Raw genomic sequence first — 26792 nt, 5'->3', positions numbered from 1 at the left:
AATCATATAATGACATTATTAAGACTCTAATTAACCCGTGGATGCACGGTGGGGTCAAACTGACCCCAAGCGAGTTTTAAACTTAAAATACTTTAGTTTCAATTGATATATTTGAACATGGCTTTGTGACTTTTCCCAAATAATTGAAAGTTATGTTCTAGGTTCAGTAATTAAAAAAAAAAAATCATAATAGTCTCCAATTTAATAGTTACACTATTCCTGCACAACTGGGGTCAAAATGACCCCATCTCAGTGTAATGTTAAATTGAATCTGCATAAATCATCCTCTATATTACAGATATCAAATGATGAAATATGTACTATTTTACAGTGAATATAATATGTAAAAGTGAAAACTTTTAATTTATAGCTGAGAAAATTCTTCATTCAGAAAGAAGTGCCAGATAGTGTCAAACACGCAACAAATGTGAACAAGTTCAAACAAGTTTTCACACAACGTTCTGCCCTCGCTGTCATAGAAATTACACCATCAGTTGAGCATGGGTGCTGGTTACAGGAACAACACTCTCTGCAATGGCTCGTAGGAAATCACTGAGTAATGAACGCATTTCAGAAATACTTCTCCAAAGCGATGTAGATAAAGATACAGATGACATAAGGGACGAAGAGTTTATACCTCAAGTTGGTGATGCCTCTAGTGATTGTTCTGATGCTGACGAGGATATTTCTGAAGATGTAACAGCATCAAGTGTTGCTGTTGACACTAAATACCTACAGTCTCCTTCTGGCGATTGTTGGTTCTTCAATGAGCCTTCCTCACAAGGTAGAATGAAGAGTTTGAACATATTGACTTCACAATCCGGTGTTACAGCATACACAACAAATCGAATAACAGAAGACCCATGTACTGCATTTGATTTACTTTTTGACAGAGATATGATGGGGACCATTCTGGTTGAAACTAATAAACAAGGGCAGCAGATTTGTCAAGATTGGAAACTCATCACAGAAAATGAGCTCCGTGCTTATGTTGGTCTCTGCATTCTTCGTGGCGTCTATCGCAGTAAAAACCAAGCTGTAAGGCAATTATGGAGCCCCAAATTTGGCCCTCCAATATTTTCAAAGACAATGTCAGTGAAAAGATTCAAGGACATACGACGAGCGTTGACAATCCTACAACTCGTAATAGCAGGTTAGCAAGAGAAACTCGCCGCTGTTCGTTTGTTGTTTGATGGATTCGTTCAGAACTCGCAGCGTTGTTACGCACATACTGAATGTGTTACTGTTGATGAGCAACTCTATCCATACAGGGGGCGTTGTAGATTCATACAATACATTCCTTCAAAGCCTGCAAAGTATGGATTGAAATTTTGGTTACTCGCAGATCCAAAAAGCTACTTTGTATCAAATATACAAATGTACACTGGCAAAGATGAGTCGAGAACTGAAGAATTGGGAATGCATTGGGTACTCTCTCTTACCCGTCACTTGTATAGTTCTTGGAGAAATGTGACGTGTGACAACTTTTTTACCAGCCTGAAGTTGACACGCGAACTTGCACAGAAGCAAATGTCGTTAGTTGGGACTATTCGCAACAACAGAAGAGAAGTTCCTAAAGAATTACGTGAAGTAAAACAGAAAAAATGCACGAAAGTGTTTTTGCCTATTCAGAAGATGGAATACAGATAGTTTCTTACAAAGCAAAAAAGAACAAGAATGTTGTACTCCTATCAAGTCAGCATACATCAAACAAATTGGATGAATCCAACAAGAGAAAACCAGAAACTATCCTCTACTACAATGTAAACAAGGGAGGTGTTGAATATATATGTTGATTCCTGTTCACTAGTTCTAACTTTATTTTGATGTGATATTAGAGGAAATATTTTCTTTCACTATCTATTGAGTTTACTTTGAAGCACGTATATTTGTACATTGGTTCATTATATATTATTTGTTTTGCCTTTATGGTATAAAGAAGTGATGTTTCTCTTTATATACCGGGTATTAGATATATGTATTAACACTAGAAATATTTTATTTGCCTTTAATATGCTAAAATACTTTTAAAAAAGATGTTGGGGTCAAATTGACCCCACGGTGCATATTTGCTTGAAAAAAAAATCGTACATCCACAGGTTAAGACCTGTAAAATTACTTTGCCTAAATCTGATAAAATCAATAAGGCCAAAGAAAATTCAAAAAATGCACCCAAAGAAAATAAAAGTTCTCTTCAAAATTTTAAGACCAGGCAAAATAAGGTTGTTCCCTCTGAAAACCTTATTTGTAAATTGTGCAGTGCATCAGGTCACTCCTTGGGACAGTGTGAAAAATGCTCAACTCTTAAGGATAAGACAGAGAGAGTATAGGAGTTAGGTCTCTGTGCACGTTGTGCTGGATCTGGTCATAAAGATGATGAATGCTTTGGCAAGCAAAATAAATTAAAATATGGTTGTAAACACTGTAATTCTTATGGCCATATAGCACCCCTTTGTCCTGAATTTAAAGGACCTAATACTAGTAATAATCATCTTTGTTTAACATCTCAACAAAAATCTGAAAATGATTACATTTCCCCTACTGTAACTTTGGAATTTATTCATGGTAAACAGAGTAAGAAGATCAGATGTATAATTGATATAGGGAGTCAGCGATCCTACATATCAGCAAGAGTTGCTAAAGAGCTTTGTACGGATTTAGACTCACTGAATATGATACGACTTCAATATAAAAACATTCATTGGAGCTGAAGTTGAGAGCTTTAAGCAAACCTTAATAGGTGTTAAAATGAACAAGATAATTCAAATGCCATTTCTTATTGACCCTTCACTCAGCATAAGTTTTGTTATACCGGATATGAAGCCCTAAAAAGTATAAAAGATCAAGGTTTTGAATTGGCTGATGAAGCCTTTGGATTAAATGAGGATAATGAATTAATAGAGGTGGATGCATTGATAGGTGTAGACTTGCTTCAATTCCTTCCAGAATGTTTATTTGCCCCATGCTTGCAAGGGAGCTGCATGGTAATTGGAAATAAAGTAATTCCTATTGGTAATGTCAATCATTTCTTGACTAGGAAACAAGCTTCTCAAATTAGTAAAAAAAAAAAAAAAAAAAAAAGGCGAGTAATAAAGTTCAAACTTATCCATGTCAGAAGTCTTCTAAAGTTCCTGACACCTCAGTTAATCTGATACTTAATCCAATTAAATCTTATTTTAATCCTCTAGAGAACATTCTAAGTGATTCAGATATTGAAAATGGGATAGAATATCTCTTTAGTTTGGAATCTATTGGAATTAGTAAGAATGAAATTTATAGTTCAGAGGATCAAGAACAAATTGCTAGATTTAATGAAGCTATTCAGTTTAAAGATGGCCATTACCAAGTTAAGCTTCCTTGGCATTCGGAAAAAATAGAACGGGTCCCTTCTAATTTTCAGATTGCCAGAAAAGTTTTAGGGAGAGTCTCAAAAAATCTTAAAAAGTCAAATCTTTATGAAAAATATGAAGAGGTCTTTGATAAGCAGCTTCAGGATGGAATCATAGAACAGATTGAAAGACTTTTCTGATGAAAAGGTGAATAATCACACTTGGATTCCACATAGGCCAGTCATTAAGATGGAAGAGCAGGTCTCAACTAAGATTAGACCAGTTTTCAATTGCTCACTAAAAACTGATAAGATTCTACCTTCTTTGAATGAGGCTGCATATACTGGAGTTGATCTAATGGAGTCCTTGCTTAAACTGTTATTTTGCTTTAGAACTAATGACATAATCTTGCTGACATCAAGCAGGCCTTCCTGTCAATTAGGCTCAGCCAAGAGTTTGACAAGAACAGTTTTTGTTTCCTTTGGAAAAGGGATAAATTGACTGCTTATAGATATAAAACTCTAGTATTTAGATTTACATCATCACCCTTTATTCTACATTATGTAATGAAGAAACATGCCAGTAAATTTCCACTTGACAAATGCACTGACATTCTTTCCAGTCAATTCTATGTTGATAATTTAATATTCACAGGCAATAATTTTAAGGAAATGACTAACTTTTATCGGCTTTGCTATGAAACAATGGCTCTTGGTGGTTTTATTTCAAGATCTTGAAATTCAAATTCACTTGAACTGAGACAACTGATAGAAAAGGAAGGTAATTTAGTTGAACACTCAAATGAGACAGAAAATTCTAGGATACAGATTTAATCCTAATATAGATGAGATGCAACTTGCACATGTTGAATTTCACTCTGTCAGTACTAAAAGACAATTGTTATCCGAGACTTCAAGTTTGTTCGATCCACTGGGGTTCGTCTTACCCATTAGTATCAAAGGAAAGTTATTGATGAGGAAGGTGTGGCAACACAAATTAGGATGGGATGAAAAATTGCCTGAGGACATAATAAATGAATGGGATAATATCAAACCAGGTTTTGAGAAAGCCAATCAGGTCTCCTTTAATAGGCAGGCATTAAATGAGAATGAAGAGTATGGACTGAATATTTTTTGTGACAGCTCACAAAATTGCTTTGGGTTTGTTGCTTATGGTACCAGTAAGGAAAGTAGTTTCCTCTTATTTGCTAAAGCAAAAGTGGCTCCTGCTAACAAGGAAAAAGAACATAGTATCCCAGTCTTGGAGCTACTTGGAGTGAGTCTTGCTTTAAAGTGCATCTCCACTATTTTGAATGCCTATTCAAATATAAGATTCAACTAAATTAATATTGCTGTTGATGCACAAGTTGTGCTCAACTGGTTAATAACCAGACAGACTAAACTAAAATCTAAGTTTGTCAAAAATAGAATAGGTGAGATAGATAGTAAACTACAACAGCTTGAAAGGGATTATAACATTCCCATTAGTTTTAATTATCAAAACTGAAAATAATCCTGCTGATCTCTTAACCAGAGGTTTAACCTACAACAAATTCATCGATAAATTTGAATTTTGGCTCAAGGGACCGGATTGGATGAAATATGATTTAAATACCTGGCCTAAATACCCATTGTTGAGTGTGGGTTTTAATCTGATAAATCAAAATCAATACACACAATACCATGCAAGGAAAGGAAGTTGAAATCAGACATATTTTTGACATTAATAAGTTTTCAAACTATAATAAAGTTATGAAAATCACTGAGTATCTCTTCAAGTGGATTTGTATGAAAAGTGGTGAAAACTCTCATGAGAAGGCATTGGATTATTGGATCATGATAAATCAGTCAGTCAGTTTTGTTTAAGAAATTAGCTTTCTTAAAAAAGTGGATACACTCAAGTCAAGTAACTTTAAAAATTCAGAAGTGCCTTCCTTAGTATTGAATTTAAAATTGTTTCTTGATGAAAAGGGCATCCTGAGATCACGAGGAAGGATTTCCAAATCACTTTATTTTGATTATAATGTACACAATCCTGTACTTTTGGGAAAAGATCACCATTTCACTGTACTTTTTACCAGATTTTGTCATGCTCAGGTACAACACATGGGAGTCAGTACTACCTTAAATTTCCTAAGGTCCCAAGGATTCTGGATCCCAAAGGGTAGATCTTCTGTTAAAGCTTCAATTAAGGACTGCAAAATTTGCCAGAAGTATAATGCACTTGCCTATAATTACCCTAAAGTAACCAGTATGCCTAAGCAGCACATGAATCTGATCAGACCTTTCAATCATGTGGGAGTTGATTATACAGGTCATGTATTTTTGAGAAAAGATAATACAAATGCTTTGAGTAAATATTTTATATTGATTTTCCAATGCCTTAATATCAGGGCTGTCCATTTTGAGTTGTTGCCTGACACGTCAACTAAGAATTTCATTCTGGCCTTTCAAAGATTTTGTAATCAGTATACTATTCCAACTTACTTGTACAGTGATAATGCCCGATCTTTTGTGAAAGGTGCAGACATATTGGAGAAAACTCTTGAGTCGAATGAATTTTTGGATGAACTCTCAAAAAACAAAATCAAACATGTAAGAATCCCAGTATATTCTGCATGGGTTGGAGCAGCATGGGAACATTTTATCAGAACAGTAAAAAACTGTCTGTATAAGGCAATTGGAAGATCTTAATCAACATATTTTGAGTTTCTCACTGCCCTTTCAAACATAAAAAATGCCATTAATTCTAGGCCTCTCACTTATAGAGCCAGTTCAGAAGAATTTGAATTTATAACTCCAACTTCATTCCTCAAACTTAACAACATTGGTTCATTGATGTTCAAAGATGAAACTGATATTTGGGTTAATGATGAAAATCAGGAAAATCTTGAAAATGCACTTTGCAAGCAGAATGAGATGTTTAAGGAATTTAGGTTGTGGTATGAAGACTATCTTCTGAGTTTAAGGGATCATGCAAAAAATCTTTACCAGAAAGAATGGTCTGACAAGATAAAGAAATGAGATGTAGTTTTGATTAAACATCCAAATAAACCCAGACCCTTTTGGTTAATGGGAATAATATTAGAGATAATTATTGGGCATGACAATAAGGTTCGGATTGTTATAGTGAAACAAAATAATGGAGAAATTGCCTTCCACGTGTAAGGACAGGAATTTTGAAGGGATATTATTTTGGAATTTCGTTTTATTCATCTATTTATTTATTTGAGTGTTGACTTGAGAGACTGGGTAGTATGGACGTCGTGACGGTTTTATTCAACCAAGAAGCAAAGTAGGAAATAGAGCCTTAATAGATCATGGATTTATTTTGTTGTCTACCCATCAAGATGTGTTGGCAAAGAACCTTACTATAATCATTAAAGAAAAACATACAATAGGAGGTAGCTACAAATATATTTCAACTGATTTTGGTTCAACTAATCTTGGAGACGACATTAGAATGTTCTCAAACATAGCGGGTGCACCGTAGCTCCGCCCACCCGTGACGTCACTGACACATTCGGACGGAGGCGTAAACTAGGACCATTAACTTTAAGAGTAATAGGAAAAATTCCCAACTTTCAGGTCAGGGGAGGTTAGTAGTTTACCCATAGATACGAACACATAGCAGTCTCGTTTCTTTTTTGTGCGCGGCTAAAATTTTAATCTGATGCCAAAAACTATCTCGATAACAGGTATGGATACGCTCTGTAAGATTAATGAAAATAAATGTCAATATGTGAGTTAAATGATATAGTGCAGATATAGTAGGTAGATAGTTATTATTATTAAGTTTTGAATCTGATGCCAAAAACTATCCCGATAACAGGAAAAAAAGGGTTTAAGGGAGTGTACTCCACAAACACTTTGCGTGGAAGGAGTTAGACGGTATCACGCATATATACATTAGCTAAGAGTGTAATCCTTAGAGTACAATTCTGTCTGTGATCGTTCTCTAATAAGGATACGGGGTTGAAGGTAGACACAATATTGTAAGTAGACTTATACAGTGACCGGAAGGTTGGAGCGTAAATAACTACGTTTTTTCACGTGCCTGTGACCTTACTTATGATGCCCATAAGCAAAAAAAAACTGTGTTATTAAATATCTCGCATACCCATACATTTTTCATACTGTAAGGATCAATAGATTGTCTGGTTGGAGAAAACCACAATATACTTTTGTATTTTCTTACTATATTTTTGCTTCAGTGTAATAATTAACACAGAAAACCTTCACTTATATTTTTTTACTACCCCCTTGGGCATAGGCCTTTTCGCTACCCAGAACCAACCCCGAACGACCTGAGGAAAGGGGACGGAGTCAGACGTGAATAACAAGGAGCAGTTTCCATTTATGGTCAGATATATCCCTATAGACGATTGGGTGGTGGCAGCATATACCTTGATTTCTTATTTCCCAAATCGTCCTGATGTGGGTATCTCTGATCACTCCCATTGGAGGTGCTCTTGGTTAAACACTAATCAATCGACGGCACCACACATACAATAAAGAATTTGTATCCCATGGAATTAAATATCACTCTTGGAAGTCAAAACCCATCACAACCTTCAGAGGTAGATACTGGAAACGACTCAAATCAAACATATCCTCAAGCTCCATCTGCAAATAATAGAGATCTCAAACCAAAAAGAAAGGCTGCATTAAAGCAGCATGAACTTATGAAAAATAAACTTGATTATTTATAAATTATAAATTGGGTATTAGGTGTTGGGTAAAATGCTACACCCTGGTTCAGGGGTGAGGATACATGGTGGTGATTTAGATACTTTACCATTAATCTAAGGGTGAGAACAAAATGTTTTAATAAAGATTGATTAGAGGCATTAAATCTTATTGAATCATTTGTATTTATATTGATTTGGACACAATTAAGGTTGCATTGCACTGCATTGCATTTGTTACAAATGCAATCTCTTGTCTGGAGTATATTAGAAATTACGTAAAAGGTGACATCATATTGAACTCATTCAATGAACTCTTAGAAGTTTAATTTCATTAAAGTAATAAATTATGTATATTTAAATTATTGGATAAAATCTGAATAAGTAATAATTTTAATAATCAATTGCTACTGATAATTTGTAGTCTATTGAAAAATTTAAATATTTGAAATAAATACCAAAAATTCTGGTCGGTGAAAAGTAAACAATGGTCGCGAAAATTATAGATATTGCGTATGGCCTGCGGCCGGCTTCATTCAAATACTTGTTTCCGTGAAGTCAAGACACTTAGAATTTGTGTCAACTAAAATAATATCAAATTACTGTAAATCAATTTCGGAGGAACAATTACTCCCAACTGTAAAGAGAAACCTCTCTTTAAAACAAAGGATTACATCACAATTGAAAATGATGGATAAAATCAGTAAGGTGACTAAGAATAAGTATAACTCGGCCGAGTTAAAACCGGTCTCTCGAAAATCCGCCTTTTCAATAAATTACATCTAAAAATCAAGAAGAAGGTAAGATTAAACTTTCTCATTTTTTAATTAGTTTAACTAAAGTAAGAATTATTTGTTTGGATAAGGAAAACCGATCCTTTTCCAATAGGTTATCATCTTGCTCATGGGGGAGATCACCTTTCATTTCCTTCATCCCAATATTGTGCTTTCTCTCTAGTGAAAACAGATTTGAAGTGATTATTCATGACTTTGGCCATTTCTAATTCTCAGGCCTGTGCAGAGGGGGGGGGGGGGCCAGAGCGCCTGTCCCTTTGCCCTGTGCCCCAAAAGTGTCCTTCACAAAAATATATAAAAATGAATGAAAAATGATTTCTCACAGGCTTTTTCCATTTTCTTGTCATTTGTGGAAAATGGTGTTGCACCCTACCATATAGTTGCCAAATACAAATAATACAAAAGAGTGAAGTGCCCAATTTCCTGCCCAAAGCACCTACCCCTTGCAATGTCTGTGCACATTACTGCTAATTCTTCTGTGTATTCTATATTACCTTGGCATAGTTTTGCCATTTCCGGTTTGTTTTTAAGTATCAATAGAATAGCTTGGGTTGCTCTTTGCATTTACCTATAATACCCTTCTCAGGGTTTCTTTTTTCCTCTCTTCTCACATTAACATACTCATTTCTATAGTTAATAGACTTGCCATTTTCCAGGTTTTTTATCTTTTCTCCATCTTTTCCAAGCTCTGTCCCTTCTATCTTTTGCCTCACTGCATCTTTTGTTGAAACAGCATTTAATGTACACTTTCTCTAGCTTCTGTCTTGGTACGTGCCTATTCACCCCTTCATTGTAATTACCGGTATCCATAAACATGCCCTCTTTGTGTGGAAACCAAACATCTGCTGTATATTCCAATTTGAGACATATTGTATCTGTACATCTCTCCCACAATCTTATAGATATCGGTCAGATGATGGGGTTATCTTTTGTTGACACTGATCTTTCTACTCTGACTTTCTGTCTCACTTCCCATTGAATAATTAAAATGTGATCTTTTGGAGCCATCACCCATTTTTTATAATTTGCATTTTCTGGCATTAAAATTATTTTTCTATTATTTAATCTAGGAATAATGCTGTCTAATCCTGTTCTTTTTCTGCAGCAAGTTGCAGTTAATACCACACTCCTATGACCTATCATCTGGCAACATGTAAGCATAGTTTTTTACTTTCCATTATGTCATTTACATAGGGAACATTCAGGAGCTAATAAAGACTCCTGTGCAAAATAGAAAAATAATTAGTTATACAATAAAAGCACCAAGCATGTGCTTGAATATGTTGTTAGGGTGGATGAAAATGAAGAATCTAAAATATCTGTGCACAGCAAAGGGTAGTTTTGAAGACATGATCAAGAAAAAACAATGCACATATATACATGGAGCCATAATTGTAGGGAAATACAATACATGACATACAGTTTCTACTTACCCATCTTTCAAGATGTATTTTGCCACTGCATCATGTGGAATTTCTGTAAGATAAGAAATAGGTTTTTAAACTATATTTAGTTACCTTACTGATGAATGTACAAATCAATTAGTCAGTCTCTTAATCTATGGTTTCTCTTGCAGAAGACAGCATCCTTCAGGATGGGACCATTAGTCACTCAAGAAAGATATATTGTCTTATTGTCCAGAGACTGCTAGTGGGGTGGGCATTGTAGTATTTGGTGTTGTGTGTTCTCCATGTGGTAGTTCCATCTGGGGCAATGCAAATCTGTACAGTCCTATTCTGTGTTAGTAACAATCTATTGCTCAGTCCTGGGTGCAGACATGCTAGTGTGGTTCTTCATAGATTCTTTTAGTATAATTTGACAATATTGTAGGGTTTCTTTAGTGATCAGTGTGGGTGTTTATGTGTGGATGTTGTGTGTATGCTTGAATTAGCTTTAGATGATATAGACCAAGCTTGAACAATTGGTGAATTCAAATCCAATTATGAAACTGGAGAATAAGGGGATATAGTGAAGTTGTAACTATATGTGAATTTGTAGTTAAGTATGATAACTAAATAAGAAACAGGAACTCATTAGAACTACTCCTTTCTTGTTTACTACAATTAAATACATAAATGCAAATAACTGGTGGACAATATTTATTTCCTGTGAAAATATTAGAGGGATAGTGCCTCAGGATCTGAAGTAGACCAATGTGGTACCAATGTATAAAAGATCAAATTAGAAGGAAACCCTGAATTATAGACCAGAGTCTGACCAGCACAATAGCTAACTTGTTAGAGAATTGAGAAAGACAAATGGCTTAACCATTAAGACAAGATACATATTTTGGCAATCAGAACTCTAAATTGTAAAATAAAGTTTCTAATATCTGTTAAGTTTTTACTCGAGGGCAGTTTGTGTTCTACAAGAGATGGCTGGGTGGGTTATGTGTACAAATATCTTGTTCTAGCGAAACCCTGTAACATAATATTTATGTAATTTTAGTACACTGTCTAGGGTATTGGCTGCATGCTATTGTGGGGTAGCTGCTGGAAGTAGTATCCAGCTGATACTTTAGGGTCTATATGGGGCACCCCTGTGGACCAGATCCACACATCATTTTGTCTGTGGTAGAGGCAATCTCTGTTCATGGAGGAATGATGATACAACCACTGCTCATTTAACGACGACAATTGGGACCAGCGCGTCGTCGTTAACCAAATTGGTAGTTAAGCGAAAGTGTATACATATACGTACATGTACTGTATGTACAATGTCCTGCTGTAAGGCCAGTTTTTTTAAGGAATATTATTTTCGTAATTGCGTTTTATCCTTAGTGTAGTGCGTACGGGCGTAATGTAGCTCCGCCCACCCGTGACGTCACTAAGACGCGTTCGGACGGAGGCGTAGATTAGAGCAATTAACATTAAGAGGATTAGGAAAAATTCCAAACCTCCAGTTCAGGATCCCACTTGAGGAATAGTTAGGGATAGATTTTAGCAGCTATGGGTTACATAGAGAGGTGAAATGAAGTTTCACTATATAACGTAAGAGGGGGAGTTAGTAGATTTACGCAGGGATGCGAACGTAGAGGTTGGCCCACTGTCCCGTTATGCGTAGCTAGGATCAGTGTAACGCCCTACCTCCTCCCATTTACAGGTACGTGAATACGCTCTGTAAGAGTAATAAAATCAAGTGGCGATATCTGAGATTTATATGAAATATTGATAATAGAGTAGATAGACATTAGCATTAAGGAGTTTAGATCAGTGTAACGCCCTACCTCCTCCCATTTACAGGGAGAAGAGGGTTGTTAAGGGAGTGTAAACACAGACCACTTGTTGCTTAGAAGGGGGGAGTTAGGCAAAGGTGTCACGTATATTCAATAGAAACCATTTCTTATTTTTTTCGAGTGCAATTCTGACTGAGATCGTCCTCTCGTAAGAATACGTATTTTGAGGACGATATCTATAATAGATTTAGATAGACAGACTGTGGCCAGAAGGTTGGAGCGTAATAACCACGCCCTCCATACGCGTTCGTGACCTACTTAAGAGTTCCCATACCCACCGACTCGTAGTTCCTTAACTACGTCATATGTCTACCTCGCACATTCGGGTACTTATACATTTCAATCTGCACTCAGTCTGTATGCAATATTGTCTAGTGGAAAATATCCACAATATATTTTTGTATGTTTTTACTTTTCTACAGTTTAATAATTAATTCACAGAAAAACCTAACCTACATTCTTTCATTACCCAACTGGGACATCATTGTTGTAGTGTCACGGGAGGCTACTCGCTACCCAGAACCGACCCCTAACGACCTGAGAGGGAGGAGACGTCTGATAGACAGGATTAACTAATGGTTCCTTCATTGATCACACATATCCTTATAAGCGATTGGGTGGTGGCAGCGTATACCTTTTTTTTTTAATTCCCAATCCGTACTTATATGGATATTGTTGATCACTCTCATTCGAGGAGCTCTTGGTCGAACCCTAGTCAGACGAGGCGCCTCAACCACCTCGCCCTTCCACCCCTCAGTTATAAGACCTTGATAAAAGTCGTTCGAGACGCTGCTCGCCGTTACATGAGTGGAGACGGCACTACATTTTTGGCGGCAGCGGTGGGATTTACGCTATTAACCAACCTGAAGCCCACTTATCTGTTCGTCTTAAAAGCTTGTGTACCTTTCGGATCGACAGTAGTGTCATCACAAACAGGATAGGTCCTCGACAGTCACTGAGTAGGGGTATAAAAGTAATAACGAATGAAATTGTGAGGGGAAGTGATGTGTTAAGGTGTACGACTTTTATAGGACTAGGCATTGTTAAAGTCAATCAAGTGAAGATGGAAAACAAAACTGAATGGGAATCTAATTCAGGAGAGGAAGAAGAGGTGAGAGCAAGGATGGAAGATAGACCCGAATGGGGGTCTAACCCAGGAGGAGAAGGAGCAAGGGTAAGGACGGAAAACCGACCTGATCTGGAATTTCACCCAGGAGGAGACCAAGGAACAGGTGCTACAAATGAATAAAGGGGTTAGTGGAGAACTATTAGATGTAATAGGTACGCTGAGGAACGTAATAGACATACAGGTACACAATAGTTATCAGGCATAGCCCTAACGGATATGGTGTCCGGGACGCAGGGGTATAGGTATATTATGACATTAATCGATTATTACAATAGATTCGTTAGGTTCTTCCCATTGAAAACAAAACACCACCAACACATACTACACTCCCTAACCCAGTTCTTCGCAGACTACGGCACCCCAGAGAGCATCATAACAGATAATGGAGCAGAATTCACCAACACGGCTTACAAGAAGCTGTGTGGAGAATAGCAAATCACCCTACTCTACACTACCCCATACCATCCCCAAGCGAATGGAATGGTAGAGCGGATGCATCGAACATTGAAGAGCATCCTGGCAACACTATGCCAGGGACACCTGAACCAATGGCCGGGTCTACTGCAGGCCTGTCAGAGGAAGATGAATGGAGCCACACACACCTCCACTGGACATACTCCCTACTTCGCCTTCTTCGGAAGACACCCACCCAGATTGGCCAGCAACAGACTCCCAGGTGTAGAAGGAACGGAAGATGAAGCAGAGATTGCTCATCGAATCATCCGAGAGACCCACCACAAGATGACAACGGAGCACCGGACCCGGAAGTGGAAATACTACCACCAACGATGCGTCGTGCACCAAGACGGCTCATCGAAGAATACTGAAGAAAATCAATTGGAACAATCCGCCCAGTTGGCGCCATGCCTAGTGACTTAAGGTGCTAAGATGACATTAACTGCAATAGTAGTGTAGTGATCATACCGTGCCATTAATATCCAAAGAGAAAAACGAATGCGTGCAATCAACCCGAAGGTGCTCTCAGTGTTCCTATGTGTTAAGTTAAGATGTCTTAGGATTAAGGCATTCTTTATACATGTGTAAGGTTAGTCTTAGGATTAAGGGATACATGTAGTTGCAAAGAGGAAATTTTAGCAACAACCAGGTGAAGGAACTTAATGTTGACTTAAAGGGAGGATAAAGACATACAGAACAGTCTAGGAGAGAGGTTATACACGATGGTTAGCGAGGACTCTCATTTGGAGTAGTATGGGTAAATGGGGAAATTCTTTAGTTCGAGTTGGGATCATGAACCCAACTCAATTCACAATTGCCCGCTTGACAGGGGTGTAAGACTTCAGGACCTGGTGGTCAATCGCCGATTGCCCAGAAGTGAGCCCACAGTAGGAGGAGAAGTGTGCCACCCATGGGGCGAAACCACAAGAGAGAGTCGTGGCTTAGCTCGGTCGTAGCGGCTATGCATGTCCAGTCAAGTAGTATGTAAGAGGTCAATTGGGGAACCCAGCCAATACGAAGACTGATGGGAAAAGTCCAAGGAGATATCCACAGTGAATCGGTGTACCCCTGGGTCACCTGAGTTTCGTACACCTACGAGTGTGCTGAGGGGAGAGACCCTCGTTGAGCTATCAAGAAGGGTAATCACTCTCTGATGACAGGATGTAGTTTTTCATTTCAGGGGGGGATTTGAATCACACCAAGTGGAATCCTTCACGTGATGTTGCGGAATTTTTCTTACAGGGGGGCGTAGGGCCGTGTAAGGCCAGTTTTTTTAAGGAATATTATTTTCGTAATTGCGTTTTATTCTTAGTGTAGTGCGTACGGGCGTAATGTAGCTCCGCCCACCCGTGACGTCACTAAGACGCGTTCGGACGGAGGCGTAGATTAGAGCAATTAACATTAAGAGGATTAGGAAAAATTCCAAACCTCCAGTTCAGGATCCCACTTGAGGAATAGTTAGGGATAGATTTTAGCAGCTATGGGTTACATAGAGAGGTGAAATGAAGTTTCACTATATAACGTAAGAGGGGGAGTTAGTAGATTTACGCAGGGATGCGAACGTAGAGGTTGGCCCACTGTCCCGTTATGCGTAGCTAGGATCAGTGTAACGCCCTACCTCCTCCCATTTACAGGTACGTGAATACGCTCTGTAAGAGTAATAAAATCAAGTGGCGATATCTGAGATTTATATGAAATATTGATAATAGAGTAGATAGACATTAGCATTAAGGAGTTTAGATGAGTGTAACGCCCTACCTCCTCCCATTTACAGGGAGAAGAGGGTTGTTAAGGGAGTGTAAACACAGACCACTTGTTGCTTAGAAGGGGGGGTTAGGCAAAGGTGTCACGTATATTCAATAGAAACCATTTCTTATTTTTTTCGAGTGCAATTCTGACTGAGATCGTCCTCTCGTAAGAATACGTATTTTGAGGACGATATCTATAATAGATTTAGATAGACAGACTGTGGCCAGAAGGTTGGAGCGTAATAACCACGCCCTCCATACGCGTTCGTGACCTACTTAAGAGTTCCCATACCCACCGACTCGTAGTTCCTTAACTACGTCATATGTCTACCTCGCACATTCGGGTACTTATACATTTCAATCTGCACTCAGTCTGTATGCAATATTGTCTAGTGGAAAATATCCACAATATATTTTTGTATGTTTTTACTTTTCTACAGTTTAATAATTAATTCACAGAAAAACCTAACCTACATTCTTTCATTACCCAACTGGGACATCATTGTTGTAGTGTCACGGGAGGCTACTCGCTACCCAGAACCGACCCCTAACGACCTGAGAGGGAGGAGACGTTTGATAGACAGGATTAACTAATGGTTCCTTCATTGATCACACATATCCTTATAAGCGATTGGGTGGTGGCAGCGTATACCTTTTTTTTTTTTAATTCCCAATCCGTACTTATATGGATATTGTTGATCACTCTCATTCGAGGAGCTCTTGGTCGAACCCTAGTCAGACGAGGCGCCTCAACCACCTCGCCCTTCCACCCCTCAGTTATAAGACCTTGATAAAAGTCGTTCAAGACGCTGCTCGCCGTTACATGAGTGGAGACGGCACTACACTGCAATACATGTATCTTTATTTTCGTGTATTTTCCCTCTTTTATACAGTACACTGAAGCTTAATTTACTGTTTATTTATGGTGGTTAGGTTCCTGAAATTACCGTATATGACCAAATCCGCGTATGCTGACATTCCATATTGAATACCGGGATATTTTTTTTAGTTTCGACCATGGGCGCAATATAGCAATAGAAAATTAACTATTAATTTTGTAAATTAAAATGTATCAACGTAATGTGCAATTTTGTGGGCGGAAATGAAAGTAAAAAATACCTTGCTACAAGAAAATATGCTAATGAACGAAGTCGGTAGCATAGGATCGGGACGCCATCTTGTCGTCTGCCAACGTCTCTCACGACGACGACAACAAGGACGAGCCAGATGACATTTAATTTGCAGGTAATGATTTATTAAACACAGGTTAGGTTAGTTTAGTTTAGGTTAGATGAATTCATCACCCTTTCATTTCTTCGACATTGGCATCTATCATAACAAACATAGTGTACCATTCCTCTTACTTCGTTACTTACAAAATCCGTTTTATCATTTTTTTTTTTCCATTCACAAAATTGCATATTACGTTGATACATTATAATTTACAAAATTAATAATTAATTTTCTATTGCTATATTGCGCCCATGGTCGAAACTAAAAATTTACCACTACCGATATATACTGTACCCCAGGTAGTTTTTGCAGCTTGCAGGATGGTAATGTAGACCTAAGCTTCAGAACACTTTACCTCACAGGTAATATCCACCGTACAAGTTCATTTATAACATCATACAAATTTGCCTCAGCCAACTTATTATCGTACACAACGTTGTAACTTCGGGAGAGTTACGTTAAACGAATATTGGTCTGTCATAAAGCCCGTTGTTACTCCGAGTTGTCGTTAACCGAGTAGGTCGTTAAACGAGGAGTGGGTGTACTTTAATATACTGCGACTGTCCCTCCATTATGTTGTTCCCCCAATCTTGTTACTGTCCTGTACAATTTCTCTAAATATTCATTCCTTTTCTTCACCTCACCCTGTGTTGAGGGACATGAATACTACCATCAAGTATTTCCATTTGTGTTGTACAAAGTGACAATAACAAGATGAGATAGGACTAGGCATCCTTCTCCCTGTTGCACAAAAGGGGACATTATAAAAGGCATACGAGTGTCTATGAGGAATTTTCCAACCAGTACCATATGGTTTGGGCATTTTAATGGGCATGGATGTGGTACAGATGAGAGTAAAAGGGAAGATATAGGCAGTATGTTTGTGAGAAGAATGATGGATGTGTTGGCGAGTTGAAAGGGAGGGGAGAACTTGAGTTAGGGAGAGTAGTTGGGAGGATCTCAGGAGTGAAGAGAGGACAAGGGACAGAAGGAGTGGCTATACTAAGAGAGGAGGTAGGTAAATGTGTAGTGGAGTGGAAGGAGGTTTCTTCAAGGTTAATGTGGATGAAGGTGAAACTGGGAAGGGAGTGGGTTTTTTTTAAGTGCATAAGGGCCAGGTAGTGAGAAGAGTATAAAGGAAAGGGAGGCTTTTTGTCTGCCAGGCTGGGGTCCAGCTTGGTAGCTGCCCTTTGTATTCTCTCTGGTTAAACTAAAATTACTAACTTTGCAACAAAGAGAAAGAGAGAGGCAACCTGCTCACCATTTACAGAATCAAGAATGGCACAGTCCTTGATAAAGAGGACTTACTAAATTGGGATAAGAGAAATACAAGGGGACATGAAAAGAAACTTAAAAAGGATAGTTATAGAAGAGACCTGAAACAAAAGAAGGTTTTTCACTCAGAGAGGTTATCTGGGACACATTGGATAAAACAACAGTGTGTACAAAATCTGTACATGAATTTAGGAGCAAACTAGACACTGCAAGTGAATTTAGGAGCAAACTAGACACTGCAAGATACAAAGACAGGACACCACAAGCATAGCTCCCCTTCCTGTAAGATACAACAAGGTAAATATTCTTCATTCTGTGTGGGAACCATAACTATCTATCTGTATACCAAGGGTCTTTTCCCTCTTACCAGGAACCAGGAAGGTAGCCAAAGTCTAAAGGCATATACACACTCCCACCCAACACTGTATCCTCCCTCTATCTTGGCTCTTCATGGACGACGAGTCATCCTTGTATTCCATCCACTGCCCTGGGTCAAAAGCAATGCTGCAAGACACAGCACATTTACAGCAAGGCCATTTCACTTAACAGCAATCTCTCCCTCTCTGTCCCCTCATGCAGACAAATTGAAGACCTTCAGGCAGTGTCAAAATAGTATACACATAACAATTCCCTAACCACTCCCCATCCACCACCCACTCCTTTATTTGCATCAAAGAATCGTCCATAAACAGCCATTCTCCACTCACCCCAATCTCCTGCTTTCTCCCTTTAGCTCAACACCCCTTTCACCCCATCCACCCATCTCCTCCTCAGTCTTCTCCTGATGTTCACTTCATCTACCTCTGCCTTCCACACCTCTTTTACTCATCTTTGTTCACTCGTTCTTTCCACGTGTCCAAGCCACTGGTCTCCTTCTCACTCTATCCAACCTTGGAACCCCTACCATACTTCTCAGACATTTCACCTCAAACAAATATAAAATATCTCGTGTTCCATGTTTCTGCCCCATACAGTGCTGTTGGCACAATCACTCCTTCATTCAATCTCCTCTTAGCATCCATTCCCAAATGTCTATTTCTCATTACACTTTTTAATCCTCTAATGCATTTATTCGCTCCTCTCAATCTACAATTTATCTCCACCTCCACTCCTCCCTTTCCTGCCACATGTGGTCCTACTTAAAGATGTCCACTTCCTTCAGTCTCTCCTTTAAGACTTACTTCCAAAATGCTGCCATCCTCCCTTATACATCTTATTTTCTTACTTTTACCCACATTTACCTTCAATCTTCTCCTATCACATACCTTTCCAAACTGTCACTAATTCCTTTGATCCCTCCTCTGGCACTGCCACAAGCGTAGTGTCATCAGCAAACAATAAACGAGTCACACCAAACTTCTCTCCATTTTCTTTATCCTGGTTCACATCCCCTGTCTCTCCATCTTCTTTAACCTGACTCACATCCCATTTCTCATCTCCAATCCCTACCCATTACCTTTACATTTACTTACCACACCATCCATGTACACAATGAACAGTCATGGAGATATGACATCAATGACGAGGTCCCACCTTAACTTAATCCACAAGCTCTCTCCATTTCTAATTCTCTAACACAGGCTTATTTCTAATTCTCTAACACAGGCTCTATTACTCGGTAAAAATTTAACTTGCATAACAGCTTTTCCCCAATCCTATATATCTGCAAATCCTCCCATATATTGCCACAAAACTCTGATCCATGCAAGCCTACACCATTCCTCACCCAATATTACTTCAGTTCCTCTTCTAATTCTCTCAATTAAAACCTTCCCATAAGCCTTCACAACTACTCTCAACAAACTGATCCCTTTGAAACTACTACTCATTTGTCTCAATTTCCCTTGTAAAGAAAATCATGCAGCAATCCTCCAGCATTTTACCCTCCCTTATCCACACATTAACCAACTTCAGTAGTCAGTCCACCACTGCTGTACCTTCCTTCCTCAGACACTCCATGACACCCATCTAACCAAGGTGCCTTACCTCACCTCTCATATAATAACTATTTGTACTTCAGCTTTTCTTATTTGTCATCCATTTTCCTCGCCAAACACACTTCTTTTACTAGCATCTCTCACTGCTACCACCATTGTCTCCCTATCCTCCTCCACATTTAGCAGCTTCCTATAATACTCTGCCCATCTCCCCCTTACTACCTCCTCTTTTGTTATGTATCCAGGAGATAAGTAGGAAGAGTTCTGGATGTCCATGTTTTTTTGGAGAGTGTGGAGGAGTATCAGATCATTTTTTTGGTGGAAGCAAGTTGAGAGGGGAGGACAGGTGTACAAAGAGGAAAAGTCCAGAAGGCTGAGAGGTGCTTAGAGTCAACTATCTAAATGATAAGGAATAGGAGCAGGAGTACAAGAAGCTCAGAGAAGTGTGGGTAGAGGTGGATTGACTAGAGGAGAGGTAAGAGTGGAAGATGAATAGGAGCATTTCAAGAAATGACAAGGTGTAAAGGTGGTATGTGGAACAAGGAGGAAAAGAAGAAAGGGTAGAGTGGTGTGATGAAGTAAAGATGGTAGTAGATGAGAAGCATACATTCAGGGATTGGTTGCAAAGTAGGATGAGAGAAACAAGTGAAATGTACAAAGAAAAAAGTCAAACATAAAATAAAGGAGGCAAAACAGAGATGTAAAATGGGGCAGGAGAATGACAGAAAAATTTGAGAGTAATAAAAAGAGGTTTTGAAAGGAAAATGTTAATAGAGGAAGGTGCAAGTCAAGTAGAAAAGAAAATACATTGCAAATGGACAGATATTCATGTAAGAGGTGGCACGTAGTATGGGAAAGATAAGCAGAGCATTTTAGCTGTTGAATGTGGATGAGGATAGAGTGGGAGACACTAAGAAAATTATGGTGATGGGAGAGCAAAATGGAGAAAAAAAGTGGTACAAGTAGTTCTGAACATTATGAGAACAGGTAATTCACCTGGGTTGGATGGGTGTCTTGCAAGATTGTTTAATATGTATCTAAGGGAGGGTCAAGTGCTAGAGGAATGCCTGAAGTTCTGCTTTACAAGGGAAAAGGAGACAAATATGTTTGTAGTAGTTTTTGAGGAATCGGTTTGTCAAGTGTAGTTGGGATGGCTTATGGGAGGGTTTTGAGAAGTTTAGGAGAGGAACAGAGGGAGTTAAATGGTGAGAAAGAGTGTGGGTTTAGGAAAGGTAGGAGTTGCATGGATCAGACTCTTGTGGTAAGTAGACATGTTTGAAAGCTTTAGCAAAAATTTAGGACTTTTTTGGGGTGTTTCAATAGATTTGGAAAAGGTTATGATAGGGTAGACAGGAAGGCACTGTGGGAGGTTTTGCAGATATATGGGACTGGTGGAAAGCTGTCAAGGGCAGTCACAATTTTTTTTATTAGAGTTTATTAGAGCTTATGTTAGAATTGGAAATGAATAACCCAAGTGGTAGGAGTCAAAGGTGGGGCTGCATCAGGGATGTCATGGCACCAAATCTGTTCAATGTTTACATAGAATAGGTGGTGCAGGGGGTAAAGTGATAGCAGGGGACTGGAGATAGTTATAGAAATGGAGAATTTAAGTATGTGGGCCAGTTGTTATTTGCTGATGACACTGCTTGTGGCATGGTCAGAGGCGGTGCTGGGGATAAATGCGAGGGCTGGGGACTGGAGATGGTTAGAGAAAATGGAAAAAAGTATGTGAATCAGTTGTTTACTAACTACACTGCACTTGTTAGAAGGTCAGAGGAGGGATTAAGGCAGTTAATGACAGAGTTTGGGAAGGTATTTGATAGGAGAAAAATCTATGGTAATTGCAGGTAAATGTACATACAGTACATACCAAAGGCTCTTTCCCCCTTACAAGGGAGGTAGCATAAAAAAAAAGGCATAAAAAACACTCATACCCATTCCATCCCCAACACACTCCACTTCTCTCTTCTCCACCTATCTTGGCACCTCCTGGATGACGGATCATCCCTGCATCTTGTACACTGCCCTGGGTCAGAAACAGTGTTGCAAGATGCAGCATATCCACAGCAAGGCCGCTTCATTAAATCGGGGACCCCCACTCCATCCCCTCATGCAGAAAAGAAGATGACAGGGTGAAATCCCTTCGAGTTGCATCAATTTTTTTCTCACACATACTCCCTCACACCCGATCCCCCACCCATTCCCCCTCATGTATCACAGCATTGTCCATACACAACCATTCTCCATTCATCCCTATCTTCTGTTCTCTTCCATCCTTCCTCAACAGACATTACCCTCTTTCCCAATGCCTTATTTACCCCCATCTATCCATCTCATCCTAGGTCGCCCCCTCATGTTCACTCCCTCTAGGGTAAAAGCAAGGTGATGAAATGTACTAGGGGAAAGGATGTATTGTTGAATATCTTAACTTCTTCAATACGAGTAGGATATTCTCACACATTAGGTTGCCTGATGTATGATGATGCATCACATTGTGTTTTTTACAAAGTACAGAGTTTCTGCCATTATACTTGTTCTCCTTCACCCTAAATTGATCCCACAGGAAATGTGATCAAGCCTATTCATAGAATACTGGGATAACTTGACTACGACTAAATATATTCAAGAAACCGATGACAGCATTCTTGCATACCCCACTCGCAGCTCACAATGCATACATGGCCATCATTGTATTCATGAGTTTAAAGGAGAGAGGCCGGAGGATGTGGATAGTTTTGAATATTTGGGGTTGAATGTGGCAGGAAAGAGGAGTGGTGGTGACAATTTGTAGATTGAGAGTATATTTCTTTGGGAATTAAAAAGTGTCAAGAGAAACAGGCATATGGAAATGGATGCAGAGATTATATAAGGGGGGCAATTGTGCTGATGGCATTGTAAGGAGCAGAGAATTTTATTTTAAGTGAGGCAGATTGGAAAAGTTTAAATGTATTCAGGATGAAATGTTTCATAATAGTAGATGGCAGATAGGGCTTATGAGTACTGGGATGGTTTGGACATGGAAACATGGAAATGATTAAAGGAAGGTTTATAAAAGAGGGAAGGCAGGTGGATGGAGTGAACTTTTGGGGACAACTGAGGAAGAAATGGATGTGGTGAAAGGGGCTTTGAGCAAGGGGAATGTTTGTTGAACAAAGGAGGAAAAAGGTAGGAGAGAGGGGCAATTACTAAATGGCCATGTATGGATGATGGGATGTAAGGATGGGAGGGGGCAGGTGACTGCGGGGGGAGCAAGGAGTGGCTGTATTTACCTAGTTGTATTTTACGGGAAGGGGAGCTATGCTTGTGGTGTCCTGTCTTCATATCTCATTTTATCTAAACTAATTTTAAATTCATGTATTGTTTTTGCACACACCACTTTCTCATCTAACTTGTTCCAACTGTCTATTACTCTGTAAGGAAAGCTGTTCTTTTTCACATCTCTTCTATAGCTGTCTTTCTTGATTTTCTTTCCGTGCCCTCTTGTATTTCTATCATCCCATTTTATCAGATTCTCTCTATCAACAATTTCTATGCCTTTCATGATTCTGTAAATAGCTATCAAATCTTTGCTCTAGTGTCTGTAGCTCAAGTTTTGCTAGTCTCTCTCCATAAGATAGTTTTGAGTGTTGGTGCCAATTTTGTAATTGCTCTTTGTATTCTTCCAAGTTTTTTTTTAATACATTTTTTTGTACTTGGTGACCATATCGTTGCTGCATATTCCAATCTTGGTCTTATCAGAGCGATTAGAATTTTCTTCACCATTTCTTCATCCAGGTATGTAAATGCCACTTTGATTGTTCTTATTAAATTATAAGTTTCTCCAAAAATCTTATTTATATGTTTCTCAGGTGACATATTATTCATAACAATGACTCCCAGGTCCTTCTCAATTTCTACTTTTTTTATTCCTTCTCCCAATTTATATGATCCTGCTATTCTGTTTTTGCTTTTTCCAAATTCCATTATACTACACTTTTTAGTGTTGAACTCCATCTCCCACTTCCTACTCCATTCCCATACTCCATCATCCCATTATATTAGATTCTCTCTATCAATAATTTCTATGCCTTTCATGATTCTGTAAATAGCTATCAAATCTCCTCTCTCTCTTCTCTGCTCTAGTGTCTGTAGCTCAAGTTTTTCTAGTCTCTCTTTATACAATAGTTTTGAGAGTGTTGGTGCCAATTTTGTAATTGCTCTTTGTATTCTTTCAAGTTTTTTTTTATACATTTTTTTTTTTTTTTTGTACTTGGTGACCACATCATTGCTGCATATTCCAATCTTGGTCTTATCAGTGATTAGAATTTCCTTCACCATTTCTACATCCAGGTATGTATATGCCACTTTGATTGTTCTTATTAAATTATAAGTTTCTCCAAAAATCTTATTTATATGTTTCTCAGGTGACATATTATTCATAACAATGACTCCCAGGTCCTTCCCATTTTCTACTTTTTTTATTCCTTCTTCTCCCAATTTATATGATCCTGTTATTCTGTTTTTGCTTTTACCAAATTCCATTATACTACACTTTTTAGTGTTGAACTCCATCTCCCACTTCCTACTCCATTCCCATATTTTATTTAAATCACTCTGTAGTGACTCACAATCTTCTTCCGTGTTCACTTTTTTTTAATAGTTTTGCATCATCTGCAAAGAAGCTCAAATAACTTTCAATTTCTTCATCCATATCATTAATATAATATAGCAAACATTATTGGGGCCAGAACTGTTCCTTGTGGAACACCACTATTACTTCATCCCATTCTGAGTGTTTGTCTCTTATCACTACTCCCATTTTTCTTTCTTGCAAAAAGTCTTCCATCCATTTAAGCAGTTTGCCCTGTATTCCTCCTTCAGTTTCTAATTTCTTAAGCAACTTTTTAAGAGATACTTTGTCAAAAGCTTTTTTTAGGTCTAGAAATGCACAATCAGCCCATCCATCTCTTTCTTGTATTATATCTATTAGCCTTGAATAGAAACATATTAAATTGGTGACACATGATCGTCCTTGTCTGAATCCAAATTGCCTTGGATTAGCTCAGTTTTTTTTTTTTTTTTTTTTTTAAATACTTTTCCCATCTACTTTAGACAATTCTTTCACAAATTTTTGCTATTGTACTTGTTAGAGAGACTGGTCTATAGTTTGTAGGTTCTTCTTTATTCCCTTTATATATAGGTACTATATTTGCTTTTTTCCAATCTTCTGGAACTTTTCCTTCTTTCAAGGACCTGTTTATGCTACGTATTTTGTCTGCCAATTCATTCTAGCATTCTTTCAAAATCCAGTTTGCTATTTCATCTGGTCCATGCAATTTTCTGACATCAAGATTACTCAAGTGTTTCATTATTTCATTCTTGGTCACCTCAATTTCTTTCATAGGGGGACTTTCTCTTTCCATTCAATCTCTTCAGGTTGTATGTTCTCCCTTGTAAACACTGATTTAAAATGTTTGTTCATAATTTCCACCATTTCTATTTCCTCTGTGTATTCAACTCCTCCTCGTCGTAGTTTCTCCAAATCTTGTTTGTTTTTCAGTTTGTTTACAAATCTGTAAAATAATTTTGGTTGATCTTTACATTTTTCTATGACATCTTTTTCATATTTTCTCTTTTCCTCTCTGCACACTTGTACATATTCATTTTTATAACAGGTATATATTTTTCATTTTTTAGATCTTTTGTCTTTCTTCCATTTGGTCCAAGCTTTAAATCTTTTGTCTTTAAACTCCCTACAACTTTTGTTGTACCAGCACTTTACATATTCTTTTTCTTGTTTTTGTCTTGGGACATATTTTTCCACTCCTGTTTTATAATTTTTTGTCAAAATATTCTATTTCTCTTCCACTGTTGTTTCTTTCTATATTCTTTCCCAGTTTTCATTTTGGAAGAATTCTCTTATTTTATCAAAGTTTGTTTTGTCATACATCATTCTTCCTTTTCTATATTGTTCATTTCTTTTCATGTATTTTACCTCATTTAGTTCCAGTTCAATCAATATGTAGTCACTTTTACTTATTGGTGTTTTATATTCAATCTTTTCCACTATTCTAGGTTCAGATGTGATTATTAGGTCTAGTCTCGATGGTTCTTCATTTCTATACCTAGTGTTCTCCTGTATACACTGTGTGGTCAATAATCATCTCGAGTAGAATATTTCCCCATGATCCATCTCCACCCTTTACTGGCATCACTTCCCAGCAAACTTCTTTGCAATTATAGTCGCCCATCATAACTATTCTTCCTCCATCTTCCATTATCTTATTTAATGCTATCTTTGTGTCTTCTAACATACTTTTATGTTCACTCTCTTCCCACGAGGCTGTTTTTGGAGGCACATAATTTATCACAAACTTTCTGCTCTTCTTATCTCTGTCTTCCACTTCGATCATAACATCTCTACTGTATTGTTTTCATATGTGACACTCCTCACGTTTATATCCTTCTTAGTCAGGAACATAACTCCACCCCCTTCCTTTTTCACTCTGTTTCTAATCCAATAATTATATGCATCATGTCCTACACTGTTGGGTGGTAGTGGACCTTTTAATTTCGTTTCTACAATTCCCATTATGTTCGGTTCTTTTTCCTTCATATAATCATTCAGCTCATTCAATTCTGTTATTAATCCATCTATATTTGTGTAAGACACTCTTAGTTTTCTGCCACTTCCATTGTATTCTGTTTTCCATTTGTTTTTCTCTAGTATGTCATATTTCCTTACTTTCATATTCACTACTCTCCAATAGAATTTCTCTTTTTCTGACTGTCTCTTCTCGTTTTTTTTTTTTTCTTAGCTTCATGTCTTTTCATTTTTTCCTCCTCTCTTTCCTCTTTATTCATTTCTCTTTTTATCCATACCTTTTTATATTGTTCACTTGTTGCTAGTTTCCCTGTTTTTGCTAAGATATTCTCTGTCGTCGTTTGTGACCTGAATTTAATCTTAATTGGTCTGGTCTTATCTGTACT

The 26792-nt window shown here is 38.0% G+C and overlaps 1 protein-coding gene across 1 annotated transcript in view; it reads right to left on the bottom strand.

The window, feature by feature from the left end:
• Positions 1-26792, bottom strand: part of LOC143018054 (sacsin-like) — a 164337-nt gene that overhangs the window by 115758 nt on the left and 21787 nt on the right. Inside the window, exon 2 of the mRNA XM_076173103.1 lies at positions 10244-10286. Within this exon, the coding sequence (XP_076029218.1) occupies positions 10244-10247 (4 nt within the window). The 5' untranslated portion in view covers positions 10248-10286. The remainder of the gene's footprint in view (positions 1-10243; positions 10287-26792) is intronic.

Source organism: Oratosquilla oratoria, chromosome 34, assembly GCF_046742065.1.
Source record: "Oratosquilla oratoria isolate Oo_2021 chromosome 34, ASM4674206v1, whole genome shotgun sequence".
NCBI lineage: Eukaryota > Metazoa > Arthropoda > Malacostraca > Stomatopoda > Squillidae > Oratosquilla > Oratosquilla oratoria.
Note: the sequence above shows the minus strand (reverse complement) of the source record. Positions and strands in the feature narration are given on the sequence as shown.